We start from the raw sequence: 15,983 nt of genomic DNA, 5'->3' as shown, positions 1-15,983 counted from the left end.
ATGCTTGTGGTGAACCAATCAAATGCTTAAGCTATATAGACGTATTGTACTGTTTTGACCGTAACGTCGGACGGACTGTTTTGATGCAGTTAGCGGAAATATTGACATGAAATCGTAACGGGAGGTCGGTCTGATTATCGAATTTATTTCCATCGACAGAACATATTCCTGTATAATAGAAACACACGTTAGCTAGCCAGGGCAGGCATGTTGCAGATAACGCAACAGTTTTTCCTCAACCTCCTCAGCGAATATCAAGAATGCTTTGAGTTAACACTGTGTTTACATGAACTAGCGGTGTCGAGCTGAACCGTTTTTTTTTCTCGGTTCTTTCGTGTACCTCCTAACTAATGTCTATCACTAGATAGCTGGGATATTGCAAACGCTGGCATTTCAGGACGAATCATTGCTGTCGCCGCTGAAATGGACACTCCAAATACATTGTCCATGTTACTACTGCTGGGCTCCGAGCAATGACACTGCCACTGTCCTTATCCGCTCCTTATCAACATAACTAGCTGAGCTCAACTTTCCCCGTTTAGTTTTCTATGACACTCAACGTATGCTCGACTAGATTCGTTGGAATCGCTCCTCAACGAACTTCCCTATATGTTTTATCTGGGCCTGTTTTTTGTGAACGTTTTGATCCTATACTATGCCTTTCTAATGGAATACATCGTCCTTAATGTGGGTATAGTGTTTCTACCGGAAGATATGGACCAGGCGCTGGTGGACCTAGGGGTACTATCTGACCCGGCCTCTGTCCCTTACGACACGGACACAGAACTCGATGTGTTCGAGAGGTACCTGGAGTGAGCTGGGGTCCCAAGGCTAGCGAGGCAGAGAGAAGCGCTGCTGCATCGGCCTGCTCCCCGCGGTGAACTGGACTCCTACCGGCCCGTGATGATGATGATGATGATGTTGGGAGAGACTGATACTGGGAACTCCAGGAGGAGATTTACGTTGGCTTGGAGCAACATTGGCTGCGGGATGAAAAAGTAAGGAGGGATAGAATGATGATGATAGGATGACGGTTTGCTGCTGCAGTGATGCAAGGGGTGTGGGTGATGCCAGGGGGGTGGGTGATGCCAGGGGGGTGGGTGGTGCCAGGGGTGTGGGTGGTGCCAGGGGTGTGGGTGGTGCCAGGGGTGTGGGTGGTGCCAGGGGTGTGGGTGATGCCAGGGGTGTGGGCGGTGCCAGGGGTGTGGGCGGTGCCAGGGGTGTGGGTGGTGCCAGGGGTGTGGGTGGTGCCAGGGGTGTGGGTGATGCAAGGGGTGTGGGTGATGCCAGGGGGGTGGGTGATGCCAGGGGGGTGGGTGATGCCAGGGGTGTGGGTGGTGCCAGGATTGTGTTTGAATTGGGTTGGGCCCTCATCTCAACCCTGTAACATCCCTGACTATCCTCTATGTTGTAGGACCTACAGTCCTATAGTAAATACATTCATACATACATTAACCTACAGTCCTATAGTAAATACATACATACTTTAACCTACAGTCCTATAGTAAATACATTCATACTTTAACCTACAGTCCTATAGTAAATACATTCATACTTACTTTAACCTACAGTCCTATAGTAAGTATATTCATTCATACATTAACCTACAGTCCTATAGTAAGTATATTCATTCATACATTAACCTACAGTCCTATAGTAAGTACATTCATACATACTTTAACCTACAGTCCTATAGTAAATACATTCAGACATACTTTAACCTACAGTCCTATAGTAAGTATATTCATTCATACATTAACCTACAGTCCTATAGTAAGTATATTCATTCATACATTAACCTACAGTCCTATAGTAAGTACATTCATACATACTTTAACCTACAGTCCTATAGTAAATACATTCATACATACTTTAACCTACAGTCCTATAGTAAATACATTCATACATACTTTAACCTACAGTCCTATAGTAAGTACACTCATACTTTAACCTACAGTCCTATAGTAAATACATTCATACATACTTTAACCTACAGTCCTATAGTAAATACATTCATACATACTTTAACCTACAGTCCTATAGTAAGTACACTCATACTTTAACCTACAGTCCTATAGTAAATACATTCATACATACTTTAACCTACAGTCCTATAGTAAATACATTCATACATACTTTAACCTACAGTCCTATAGTAAATACATTCATACATTAACCTACAGTCCTATAATAAATACATTCATACTTTAACCTACAGTCCTATAGTAAGTATTTTCATACATACTTTAACCTACAGTCCTATAGTAAGTACATTCATACTTTAACCTACAGTCCTATAGTAAATACATTCATACATACTTTAACCTACAGTCCTATAGTAAGTACATTCATACTTTAACCTACAGTCCTATAGTAAGTACATTCATACATACTTTAACCTACAGTCCTATAGTAAATACATTCATACTTTAACCTACAGTCCTATAGTAAATACATTCATACATACTTTAACCTACAGTCCTATAGTAAATACATTCATACATACTTTAACCTACAGTCCTATAGTAAGTACACTCATACTTTAACCTACAGTCCTATAGTAAATACATTCACACATACTTTAACCTACAGTCCTATAGTAAATACATTCATACATACTTTAACCTACAGTCCTATAGTAAATACATTCATACATTAACCTACAGTCCTATAATAAATACATTCATACTTTAACCTACAGTCCTATAGTAAGTATATTCATACATACTTTAACCTACAGTCCTATAGTAAGTACATTCATACTTTAACCTACAGTCCTATAGTAAATACATTCATACATACTTTAACCTACAGTCCTATAGTAAGTACATTCATACTTTAACCTACAGTCCTATAGTAAATACATTCATACATACATTAACCTACAGTCCTATAGTAAATACATTCATACTTTAACCTACAGTCCTATAGTAAATACATTCATACATACTTTAACCTACAGTCCTATAGTAAATACATTCATACTTTAACCTACAGTCCTATAGTAAATACATTCATACTTTAACCTACAGTCCTATAGTAAATACATTCATACATACTTTAACCTACAGTCCTATAGTAAATACATTCATACATTAACCTACAGTCCTATAGTAAATACATTCATACTTTAACCTACAGTCCTATAGTAAATACATTCATACATACTTTAACCTACAGTCCTATAGTAAATACATTCATACTTTAACCTACAGTCCTATAGGAAATACATTCATACTTTAACCTACAGTCCTATAGTAAGTACATTCATACATACTTTAACCTACAGTCCTATAGTAAATACATTTATACTTTAACCTACAGTCCTATAGTAAATACATTCATTCATACATTAACCTACAGTCCTATAGTAAATACATTCATACTTTAACCTACAGTCCTATAGTAAGTGCAGGCTGTTCCTGCCCATCTCTAACATGTGGCCTCTTGTCTTCTCCACAGGTTGTCAAGACTCAAGACATCTGGAGAGAGTCAGAACCAACAGACAGACGGGACAATTCACAGCAGAGTTACAGCTGCCTGTCAAAACGGTCTAACTGTGGCCAATCAACAAGCAGGACTGTCTAACTGACCAATCAACAAGCAGAACTGACTGTCCAATCAACAAGCAGGACTGTCTAATTGTGTCCAGTCAACAAGCAGAACTGACTGTCCAATCAACAAGCAGGACTGTCTAACTGTGGCCAATCAACAAGCAGGACTGTCTAACTGTGTCCAATCAACAAGCAGGACTGTCTAACTGTGGCCAATCAACAAGCAGGACTGTCTAACTGTGGCCAATCAACAAGCAGGACTGTCTAACTGGTGATCAACAAGCAGGACTGTCTAACTGTGGCCAATCAACAAGCAGGACTGTCTAACTGTGGCCAATCAACAAGCAGGACTGTCTAACTGTGGCCAATCAACAAGCAGGACTGTCTGTGTCCAATCAACAAGCAGGACTGTCTAACTGTGGCCAATCAACAAGCAGGACTGTCTAACTGTGTCCAATCAACAAGCAGGACTGTCTAACTGGTGATCAACAAGCAGGACTGTCTAACTGGCTAATCAACAAGCAGGACTGTCTAACTGGCCAATCAACAAGCAGGACTGTCTAACTGGCCAATCAACAAGCAGGACTGTCTAACTGGCCAATCAACAAGCAGGACTGTCTAACTGGCCAATCAACAAGCAGGACTGTCTAACTGGCCAATCAACAAGCAGGACTGTCTAACTGGCCAATCAACAAGCAGGACTGTCTAACTGGCTAATCAACAAGCAGAACTGTCTAACTGGCCAATCAACAAGCAGGACTGTCTAACTGGCCAATCAACAAGCAGGACTGTCTAACTGGCTAATCAACAAGCAGGACTGTCTAACTGACCAATCAACAAGCAGACCTGTCTAACTGGCCAATCAACAAGCAGGACTGTCTAACTGGCCAATCAACAAGCAGGACTGTCTAACTGGCCAATCAACAAGCAGAACTGTCTAACTGGTGATCAACAAGCAGGACTGTCTAACTGGCCAATCAACAAGCAGACCTGTCTAACTGGCTAATCAACAAGCAGACCTGTCTAACTGGCCAATCAACAAGCAGACCTGTCTAACTGGCCAATCAACAAGCAGGACTGTCTAACTGGCCAATCAACAAGCAGGACTGTCTAACTGGCCAATCAACAAGCAGGACTGTCTAACTGGCCAATCAACAAGCAGGACTGTCTAACTGGCTAATCAACAAGCAGGACTGTCTAACTGGCCAATCAACAAGCAGGACTGTCTAATTGGCTAATCAACAAGCAGGACTGTCTAATTGGCCAATCAACAAGCAGACCTGTCTAACTGGCTAATCAACAAGCAGGACTGTCTAACTGGTGATCAACAAGCAGGACTGTCTAACTGGCCAATCAACAAGCAGGACTGTCTAACTGGCCAATCAACAAGCAGGACTGTCTAACTGGCCAATCAACAAGCAGGACTGTCTAACTGGCTAATCAACAAGCAGGACTGTCTAACTGGCCAATCAACAAGCAGGACTGTCTAACTGGCTAATCAACAAGCAGGACTGTCTAACTGGCCAATCAACAAGCAGACCTGTCTAACTGGCTAATCAACAAGCAGGACTGTCTAACTGGCCAATCAACAAGCAGGACTGTCTAACTGGCCAATCAACAAGCAGGACTGTCTAACTGGCCAATCAACAAGCAGGACTGTCTAACTGGCCAATCAACAAGCAGGACTGTCTAACTGGCCAATCAACAAGCAGGACTGTCTAACTGGCCAATCAACAAGCAGAACTGTCTAACTGGCCAATCAACAAGCAGGACTGTCTAACTGGCTAATCAACAAGCAGGACTGTCTAACTGGCCAATCAACAAGCAGGACTGTCTAACTGGCTAATCAACAAGCAGGACTGTCTAACTGGCTAATCAACAAGCAGGACTGTCTAACTGGCTAATCAACAAGCAGGACTGTCTAACTGGCCAATCAACAAGCAGACCTGTCTAACTGGCTAATCAACAAGCAGGACTGTCTAACTGGCCAATCAACAAGCAGGACTGTCTAACTGGCCAATCAACAAGCAGGACTGTCTAACTGGCCAATCAACAAGCAGGACTGTCTAACTGGCCAATCAACAAGCAGGACTGTCTAACTGGCTAATCAACAAGCAGACCTGTCTAACTGGCTAATCAACAAGCAGGACTGTCTAACTGGCTAATCAACAAGCAGGACTGTCTAACTGGCCAATCAACAAGCAGGACTGTCTAACTGACCAATCAACAAGCAGGACTGTCTAACTGGCTAATCAACAAGCAGGACTGTCTAACTGGTGATCAACAAGCAGAACTGTCTAACTGGCCAATCAACAAGCAGGACTGTCTAACTGGCCAATCAACAAGCAGGACTGTCTAACTGACCAATCAACAAGCAGGACTGTCTAACTGGCCAATCAACAAGCAGGACTGTCTAACTGGCTAATCAACAAGCAGAACTGTCTAACTGGCCAATCAACAAGCAGGACTGTCTAACTGGCCAATCAACAAGCAGGACTGTCTAACTGGTGATCAACAAGCAGACCTGTCTAACTGGCCAATCAACAAGCAGAGCTGTCTAACTGGCCAAGCAGGACTGTCTAATTGTGGCCCATCAACAAGCAGACATGTAACTGGCCAATCAACAAGCAGACCTGTCTAACTGGCCAATCAACAAGTAGAACTGTCTAATTGTGGCCCATCAACAAGCAGACCTGTCTAACTGACCAATCAACAAGAAGAGCTGTCTAACTGGCCAATCAACAAGCAGGACTGTCTAACTGGCCAATCAACAAGCAGGACTGTCTAACTGGTGATCAACAAGCAGACCTGTCTAACTGGCCAATCAACAAGCAGAGCTGTCTAACTGGCTAATCAACAAGCAGGACTGTCTAACTGGCTAATCAACAAGCAGGACTGTCTAACTGGCCAATCAACAAGCAGGACTGTCTAACTGGCCAATCAACAAGCAGGACTGTCTAACTGGTGATCAACAAGCAGACCTGTCTAACTGGCTAATCAACAAGCAGGACTGTCTAACTGACCAATCAACAAGCAGACCTGTAACTGGCCAATCAACAAGCAGAGCTGTCTAACTGGCCAATCAACAAGCAGGACTGTCTAACTGGCCAATCAACAAGCAGAACTGTCTAACTGGCCAATCAACAAGAAGAGCTGTCTAACTGGCCAATCAACAAGCAGGACTGTCTAATTGTGGCCCATCAACAAGCAGACATGTAACTGGCCAATCAACAAGCAGACCTGTCTAACTGGCCAATCAACAAGCAGAACTGTCTAACTGGCCAATCAACAAGAAGAGCTGTCTAACTGGCCAATCAACAAGCAGGACTGTCTAATTGTGGCCCATCAACAAGCAGACCTGTAACTGGCCAATCAACAAGCAGACCTGTCTAACTGGCCAATCAACAAGCAGACCTGACTAACTGGCCAATCAACAAGCAGACCTGTCTAACTGGCTAATCAACAGGCAGAACTGTCTAACTGGCCAATCAACAAGCAGACCTGACTAACTGGCCAATCAACAAGCAGACCTGTCTAACTGGCTAATCAACAGGCAGAACTTTCTAACTGGCCAATCAACAAGCAGACCTGTCTAACTGGCTAATCAACAGGCAGAACTTTCTAACTGGCCAATCAACAAGCAGACCTGTCTAACTGGCTAATCAACAGGCAGAACTGTCTAATTGTGGCCAATCAACAAGCAGACCATTGAGCGATCAGGGGACAACATCATACTAAGTGCTTACTAACTCTGGCCCTGTAGAACCTAGGATCAGCCATCCTGACAGGACTGTAGTGTTTACTAACTCTGACCCTGTAGAACTGACCTAGGATCAGCCAACCTGACAGGACAGCACTGTAGTGTTTACTAACTCTGGCCCTGTAGAACTGACCTAGGATCAGCCATCCTGACAGGACAGCACTGTAGTGTTTACTAACTCTGGCCCTGTAGAACTGACCTAGGATCAGCCAACCTGACAGCACTGTAGTGTTTACTAACTCTGGCCCTGTAGAACTGACCTAGGATCAGCCATCCTGACAGGACAGCACTGTAGTGTTTACTAACTCTGGCCCTTTAGAACTGACCTAGGATCAGCCAACCTGACAGGACAGCACTGTAGTGTTTACTAACTCTGGCCCTGTAGAACTGACCTAGGATCAGCCATCCTGACAGGACAGCACTGTAGTGTTTACTAACTCTGGCCCTGTAGAACTGACCTAGGATCAGCCATCCTGACAGGACAGCACTGTAGTGTTTACTAACTCTGGCCCTGTAGAACTGACCTAGGATCAGCCAACCTGACAGGACAGCACTGTAGTGTTTACTAACTCTGGCCCTGTAGAACTGACCTAGGATCAGCCATCCTGACAGGACAGCACTGTAGTGTTTACTAACTCTGGCCCTGTAGAACTGACCTAGGATCAGCCAACCTGACAGGACAGCACTGTAGTGTTTACTAACTCTGGCCCTGTAGAACTGACCTAGGATCAGCCATCCTGACAGGACAGCACTGTAGTGTTTACTAACTCTGACCCTGTAGATCTGACCTAGGATCAGCCAACCTGACAGGACAGCACTGTAGTGTTTACTAACTCTGGCCCTGTAGATCTGACCTAGGATCAGCCATCCTGACAGGACAGCACTGTAGTGTTTACTAACTCTGGCCCTGTAGAACTGACCTAGGATCAGCCATCCTGACAGCACTGTAGTGTTTACTAACTCTGGCCCTGTAGAACTGACCTAGGATCAGCCATCCTGACAGGACAGCACTGTAGTGTTTACTAACTCTGGCCCTGTAGAACTGACCTAGGATCAGCCAACCTGACAGCACTGTAGTGTTTACTAACTCTGGCCCTGTAGAACTGACCTAGGATCAGCCATCCTGACAGGACAGCACTGTAGTGTTTACTAACTCTGACCCTGTAGAACTGACCTAGGATCAGCCATCCTGACAGGACAGCACTGTAGTGTTTACTAACTCTGGCCCTGTAGAACTGACCTAGGATCAGCCATCCTGACAGGACAGCACTGTAGTGTTTACTAACTCTGACCCTGTAGAACTGACCTAGGATCAGCCATCCTGCTTCAGGTTCTTCTACACTTCTGGGAATGTTATCAATTTTATTTTTTAAAACGACTGTTTTAAACAGACAACCAGTGGTTATTTCTGATTGTTTATCAGAGTTATGTGGCTTAGCTCATTGATCCTGCGTCTGTATTGTACCCCTCGGGTGTGGACTGGAGAAGTTGTGTTACAAGATGTGTGGTATCAAATACATTTTACAGATCGTGGCCTGGTCCTCCTCTTCCTCCTCCTCCTCCTCCTCCTCCTGTCTTTTTCTCTTCTCTCGTCGTTCCTCTTGGCCGCTGTAGCGGCTGTGAACGTACACAGGTGACACTTGTTTTGCACCGATCCAGGATCAGCGTGCCATCCACCAAGCCTAACCTTGGCTGTTAGGGGGGGGGTGGGAAAAGGCAGGAAGTGATCTTTTAGATCGGTGCCTGTAGACTCTAAAGGCAGCTTCACGCTGCTCTGCTCTGACTCTGACTCTCTCAAAGAGGAGGGGGGGGTCTATGTTTATGTCGTCTCTGGTGTCTGCCAATCAATAATACTGTATCAGCTTGGTCCTGATCAATAACCCACCACAGACCAGCTGCTGGAAGTCGCCCCGCTGCTTCCCTGCTAGGCTCTACCCCCCACCCCCCTCCCTGGCTAACAACTCCCAGCGAGCATTGGGCTGGACGGCGGAAATGTCAATCAATCTCTATGCTATAACGGTTCATAAGGGATTAGAATAGACTGGGTTTATAATGTAGTGTTGTTCCTCTGCTTTGTATTATAATGTATATATTATAATGTATATATAATGTAATGGGGGGGGGGGTCTCACCCCAACCACCTGTACATAGCAGTAACACCCACCTGGAGGGGACGACACCCAGGGCCCTTTACAGCAATAGAAGGCTCTGATGCCCCCCCCCCCCCCCCCCCCCCACGCACAGCAGCCATTTTAAACCATCCAGCAGTGCACATCAGCTGACAGGTGAGGAGGACATCGTACACCCCTCTTCATCATCATCGTTAAGACGCACCAGCCTTCACATCCTCATCATCGTCATTAAGACATCCCACCCCAGCACCAGCCTTCACATCCTCTTCATCATCATCATCATTAAGACATCCCAGCACCAGCCTTCACATCCTCTTCATCATCATCATTAAGACATCCCAGCACCAGCCTTCACATCCTCTTCATCATCATCATCATTAAGACATCCCAGCACCAGCCTTCACGTCCTCTCCAACCCTCCACATCAGCTGACAGGTGAGGAGGACATCGTACACCCCTCATCGTCATCATCATTAAGACATCCCACCCCCAGCACCAGCCTTCACACCCTCATCATCATCATTAAGACATCCCAGCACCAGCCTTCACGTCCTCTTCATCATCATCATTAAGACATCCCAGCACCAGCCTTCATGTCCTCTCCAACCCTTCTCTCCCCTTCACAGAGAAGGACCTGCACAGTGTGTTATAAGGAGCTATGATGTGTTATAAGGAGAAGCTTTGACTTGTTTTAAGAAGCTATGATAGGTTATAATACATTACGTGTTTCAAGGAACTACGACGTGTTAGAAGGAGCTATGATGTGTTATAACGTGTTATAAGGAGCTATGACGTGTTATAAGGAGAGGCTTTGACGTGTTTTAAGAAGCTATGATAGGTTATAACACATGACGTGTAATAAGGAGCTATGACGTGTTATAAGGAGCTTTGATGTGTCATAAGGAGCTATGATGTGTCATAAGGAGCTTTGATGTGTTATAAGGAGCTTTGATGTGTTATAAGGAGCTATGATGTGTTATAAGGAGCTTTGATGTGTTATAAGGAGCTTTGATGTGTTATAAGGAGCTATGATGTGTTATAAGGAGCTTTGATGTGTTATAAGGAGCTATGATGTGTCATAAGGAGCTATGATGTGTCATAAGGAGCTTTGATGTGTTATAAGGAGCTATGATGTGTTATAAGGAGCTATGATGTGTCATAAGGAGCTTTGATGTGTTATAAGGAGCTATGATGTGTTATAAGGAGCTTTGATGTGTTATAAGGAGCTTTGATGTGTTATAAGGAGCTATGATGTGTTATAAGGAGCTTTGATGTGTTATAAGGAGCTATGATGTGTCATAAGGAGCTATGATGTGTCATAAGGAGCTTTGATGTGTTATAAGGAGCTTTGATGTGTTATAAGGAGCTATGATGTGTCATAAGGAGCTTTGATGTGTTATAAGGAGCTTTGATGTGTTATAAGGAGCTTTGATGTGTTATAAGGAGCTTTGATGTGTTATAAGGAGCTATGATGTGTTATAAGGAGCTTTGATGTGTTATAAGGAGCTATGATGTGTTATAAGGAGCTTTGATGTGTTATTTTTTATTTATTTTTATTTATTTTACCGTTATTTTACCAGGTAAGTTGACTGAGAACACGTTCTCATTTGCAGCAACGACCTGGGGAATAGTTACAGGGGAGAGGAGGGGGATGAATGAGCCAATTGTAAACTGGGGATTATTAGGTGACCATGATGGTTTGAGGACCAGATTGGGAATTTAGCCAGGACACCGGGGTTAACACCCCTACTCTTACGATAAGTGCCATGGGATCTTTAATGACCTCAGAGAGTCAGGACACCCGTTTAACGTCCCATCCGAAAGACGGCACCCTACACAGGGCAGTGTATAAGGAGCTTTGATGTGTTATAAGGAGCTTTGATGTGTTATAAGGAGCTATAACGTGTTATAAGGCGCTTTGACATGTTATAAGGAGCTATAACGTGTTATAAGGAGCTATAACGTGTTATAAGGAGCTTTGATGCGTTATAAGGAGCTATAACGTGTTATAAGGAGCTTTGATGTGTTATAAGGAGCTATAACGTGTTATAAGGAGCTTTGATGTGTTATAAGGAGCTATAACGTGTTATAAGGAGCTTTGATGTGTTATAAGGAGCTATAACGTGTTATAAGGAGCTACGCCATGTTATAAGTAGCTACGACGTGTTATAAGGAGCTATGATGTGTTATGAGAGGCTTTGACGTGTTTTAAGAAGCTATGATAGGTTATAACGTGTTTTAAGGAGCTATGCCGTGCTATAAGAAGCTATAAGCGTTCAGACAGTGGTTCATACTCCAATGCATATTTAATAAACCATCGATGAGTGGATGAACATGGGGTTTCTGTCAACCTTTTTTTCTAAATCGTTTTCAATCAACACAGATCAAAGTTGAGGAAAACGTCCTTCTACAGATGTCATATGTACAGCTGTAGGTCTCCTGTATTCTATGGCCAAGAACCCCCCCTGCCCCCCCCCCCATGTACAGCTGTAGGTCTCCTGTATTCTATGGCCAAGAACCCCCCCCCCTGCTCCCCCCCCCCTCCCCATGTACAGCTGTAAGTCTCCTGTATTCTATGGCCAAGAACCCCCCCTGCCCCCCCCCCTCCCCATGTACAGCTGTAGGTCTCCTGTATTCTATGGCCAAGAACCCCCCCTGCCCCCCCCCCCTCCCCATGTACAGCTGTAGGTCTCCTGTATTCTATGGCCAAGAACCCCCCCCCCCTCCCCATGTACAGCTGTAGGTCTCCTGTATTCTATGGCCAAGAACCCCCCCCCCCTCCCCATGTACAGCTGTAGGTCTCCTGTATTCTATGGCCAAGAACCCCCCCTGCCCCCCCTCCCCATGTACAGCTGTAGGTCTCCTGTATTCTATGGCCAAGAACCCCCCCTGCCCCCCCCCCCCCCTCCCCATGTACAGCTGTAGGTCTCCTGTATTCTATGGCCAAGAACCCCCCCCCCCCCCCCCCTCCTCCCCATGATACTCAACTGGCGGAGTACAGACCGGATCCGGGCCTAGAACGGGGTCAATACGGACCGTGGGTCTCATCTCTTTGTTACTTAAGTCAGGCTTCGGCCCTTGTATCGTATAAACACACACAAGACATGGAAGAATCTGTAGAATTACAGGAAATGAGCTTTAAAACGCCCCCCCCCCCCCCCAAAAAAAAAATATCTCTGCCCCGTACAAAATGGATACGATTGCCCATTTTAAAAACGGCAGGAAGAACTTTCTCTGCCAACGGGAGAGGGGTGTGGAAAGTTTGAGGTCGCAGCGGCTGGGGAGGTGGGGGTTCGTTACCACGGTGATGAATTAAATTACAACCTGTTCAACCTGCTACCATCTAGAAGGCGGAGACAGTACCGGTGCATCATGGGACTGAAAAACAGCTTCTGTATCAAGGCCATCAGACTGTTAAATAGTCACCACTAGCCGCCCCCCCCCCCCCCCCCAGTACCCTGCCCTGAACTATAGTCAATGTTACTAGCCTCCCCCAGTACCCTGCCCTGAACTATAGTCAATGTTACTAGCCTCCCCCAGTACCCTGCCCTGAACTATAGTCAATGTTACTAGCCTCCCCCCAGTACCCTGCCCTGAACTATAGTCAATGTTACTAGCCTCCCCCAGTACCCTGCCCTGAACTATAGTCACTGTTACTAGCCTCCCCCCAGTATCCTGCCCTGAACTGTAGTCAATGTTACTAGCCTCCCCCCAGTACCCTGCCCTGAACTATAGTCAATGTTACTAGCCTCCCCCAGTACCCTGCCCTGAACTATAGTCAATGTTACTAGCCTCCCCCCAGTACCCTGCCCTGAACTATAGTCAATGTTACTAGCCTCCCCCCAGTACCCTGAACTATAGTCAATGTCACTAGCCTCCCCCAGGACCCTGCCCTGAACTATAGTCAATGTTACTAGCCTCCCCCAGCACCCTGCCCTGAACTATAGTCAATGTTACTAGCCTCCCCCAGCACCCTGCCCTGAACTATAGTCAATGTTACTAGCCTCCCCCAGCACCCTGCCCTGAACTATAGTCAATGTTACTAGCCTCCCCCAGTACCCTGCCCTGAACTATAGTCAATGTTACTAGCCTCCCCCCAGTACCCTGCTCTGAACTATAGTCACTGTTACTAGCCTTCCCCAGTACCCTGAACTATAGTCACTGTTACTAGCCTCCCCCAGTACCCTGCCCTGAACTATAGTCAATGTTACTAGCCTCCCCCAGTACCCTGTCCTGAACTATAGTCAATGTTACTAGCCTCCCCCAGTACCCTGTCCTGAACTATAGTCAATGTTACTAGCCTCCCCCAGTACCCTGCCCTGAACTATAGTCAATGTTACTAGCCTCCCCCCAGTACCCTGCCCTGAACTATAGTCAATGTTACTAGCCTCCCCCAGTACCCTGCCCTGAACTATAGTCAATGTTACTAGTCTCCCCCAGTACCCTGCCCTGAACTATAGTCAATGTTACTAGCCTCCCCCCAGTACCCTGCCCTGAACTATAGTCACTGTTACTAGCCCCCCCCCCCCAGGACCCTGCCCTGAACTATAGTCAATGTTACTAGCCTCCCCCAGCACCCTGCCCTGAACTATAGTCAATGTTACTAGCCTCCCCCCAGTACCCTGCCCTGAACTATAGTCAATGTTACTAGCCTCCCCCCAGTACCCTGCCCTGAACTATAGTCACTGTTACTAGCCTCCCCCATTACCCTGCCCTGAACTATAGTCAATGTTACTAGCCTCCCCCCAGTACCCTGCCCTGAACTATAGTCAATGTTACTAGCCTCCCCCAGTACCCTGAACTATAGTCAATGTTACTAGCCTCCCCCAGTACCCTGCCCTGACTATAGTCAATGTTACTAGCCTCCCCCCAGTACCCTGCCCTGAACTATAGTCACTGTTACTAGCCTCCCCCCAGTACCCTGCCCTGAACTATAGTCAATGTTACTAGCCTCCCCCCAGTACCCTGAACTATAGTCAATGTTACTAGCCTCCCCCAGTACCCTGCCCTGAACTATAGTCAATGTTACTAGCCGGCCACATTCAATACTGGTCCCTTTAATAATGTTTACATACCGTTTTACCCACTTCATATGTATAATACTGTATTCTAGTCCTGGTTCGTCCTATATAACTACTGCTGTCCACTTCATACTGTATTCTAGTCCTGGTTCATCCTATATAACTACTGCTGTCCACTTCATATGTATAATACTGTATTCTAGTCCTGGTTCGTCCTATATAACTACTGCTGTCCACTTCATACTGTATTCTAGTCCTGGTTCATCCTATATAACTACTGCTGTCCACTTCATATGTATAATACTGTATTCTAGTCCTGGTTCGTCCTATATAACTACTGCTGTCCACTTCATACTGTATTCTAGTCCTGGTTCATCCTATATAACTACTGCTGTCCACTTCATACTGTATTCTAGTCCTGGTTCATCCTCTATAACTACTGTTGTCCACTTCATACTGTATTCTAGTCCTGGTTCATCCTATATAACTACTGCTGTCCACTTCATACTGTATTCTAGTCCTGGTTCATCCTATATAACTACTGCTGTCCACTTAATACTGTATTCTAGTCCTGGTTCATCCTATATAACTACTGCTGTCCACTTCATACTGTATTCTAGTCCTGGTTCATCCTATATAACTACTGCTGTCCACTTCATACTGTATTCTAGTCCTGGTTCATCCTATATAACTACTGCTGTCCACTTCATACTGTATTCTAGTCCTGGTTCATCCTATATAACTACTGCTGTCCACTTCATACTGTATTCTAGTCCTGGTTCATCCTATATAACTACTGCTGTCCACTTCATACTGTATTCTAGTCCTGGTTCATCCTATATAACTACTGTTGTCCACTTCATATGTATAATACTGTATTCTAGTCCTGGTTCATCCTATATAACTACTGCTGTCCACTTCACATGTATAATACTGTATTCTAGTCCTGGTTCATCCTATATAACTACTGCTGTCCACTTCATACTGTATTCTAGTCCTGGTTCATCCTATATAACTACTGCTGTCCACTTCATATTGTATTCTAGTCCTGGTTCATCCTATATAACTACTGCTGTCCACTTCATATGTATAATACTGTATTCTAGTCCTGGTTCATCCTCTATAACTACTGTTGTCCACTTCATACTGTATTCTAGTCCTGGTTCATCCTATATAACTACTGCTGTCCACTTCATACTGTATTCTAGTCCTGGTTCATCCTATATAACTACTGCTGTCCACTTCATACTGTATTCTAGTCCTGGTTCATCCTATATAACTACTGCTGTCCACTTCATATGTATAATACTGTATTCTAGTCCTGGTTCATCTTATATAACTACTGCTGTCCACTTCATACTGTATTCTAGTCCTGGTTCATCCTATATAACTACTGCTGTCCACTTCATACTGTATTCTAGTCCTGGTTCATCCTATATAACTACTGCTGTCCACTTCATACTGTATTCTAGTCCTGGTTCATCCTATATAACTACTGCTGTCCACTTCATATTGT

The 15,983-nt window shown here is 44.8% G+C and overlaps 1 protein-coding gene across 1 annotated transcript; it reads left to right on the top strand.

Moving 5' to 3' along the window:
* Positions 1-552: 552 nt before the first annotated feature.
* LOC129845899 (dexamethasone-induced protein homolog) lies at positions 553-11,779 on the top strand (the record flags this gene model as incomplete). Its single annotated transcript, XM_055913824.1, has 2 exons — positions 553-998; positions 3,463-11,779. A coding segment is annotated over one exon (264 nt), but the record flags the coding sequence as incomplete, so codon positions are not given.
* Positions 11,780-15,983: the final 4,204 nt, after the last annotated feature.

The sequence above is a fragment of the Salvelinus fontinalis genome, unplaced genomic scaffold (genome assembly GCF_029448725.1).
Source record: "Salvelinus fontinalis isolate EN_2023a unplaced genomic scaffold, ASM2944872v1 scaffold_0398, whole genome shotgun sequence".
Taxonomy (NCBI): domain Eukaryota; kingdom Metazoa; phylum Chordata; class Actinopteri; order Salmoniformes; family Salmonidae; genus Salvelinus; species Salvelinus fontinalis.
Note: the sequence above shows the minus strand (reverse complement) of the source record. Positions and strands in the feature narration are given on the sequence as shown.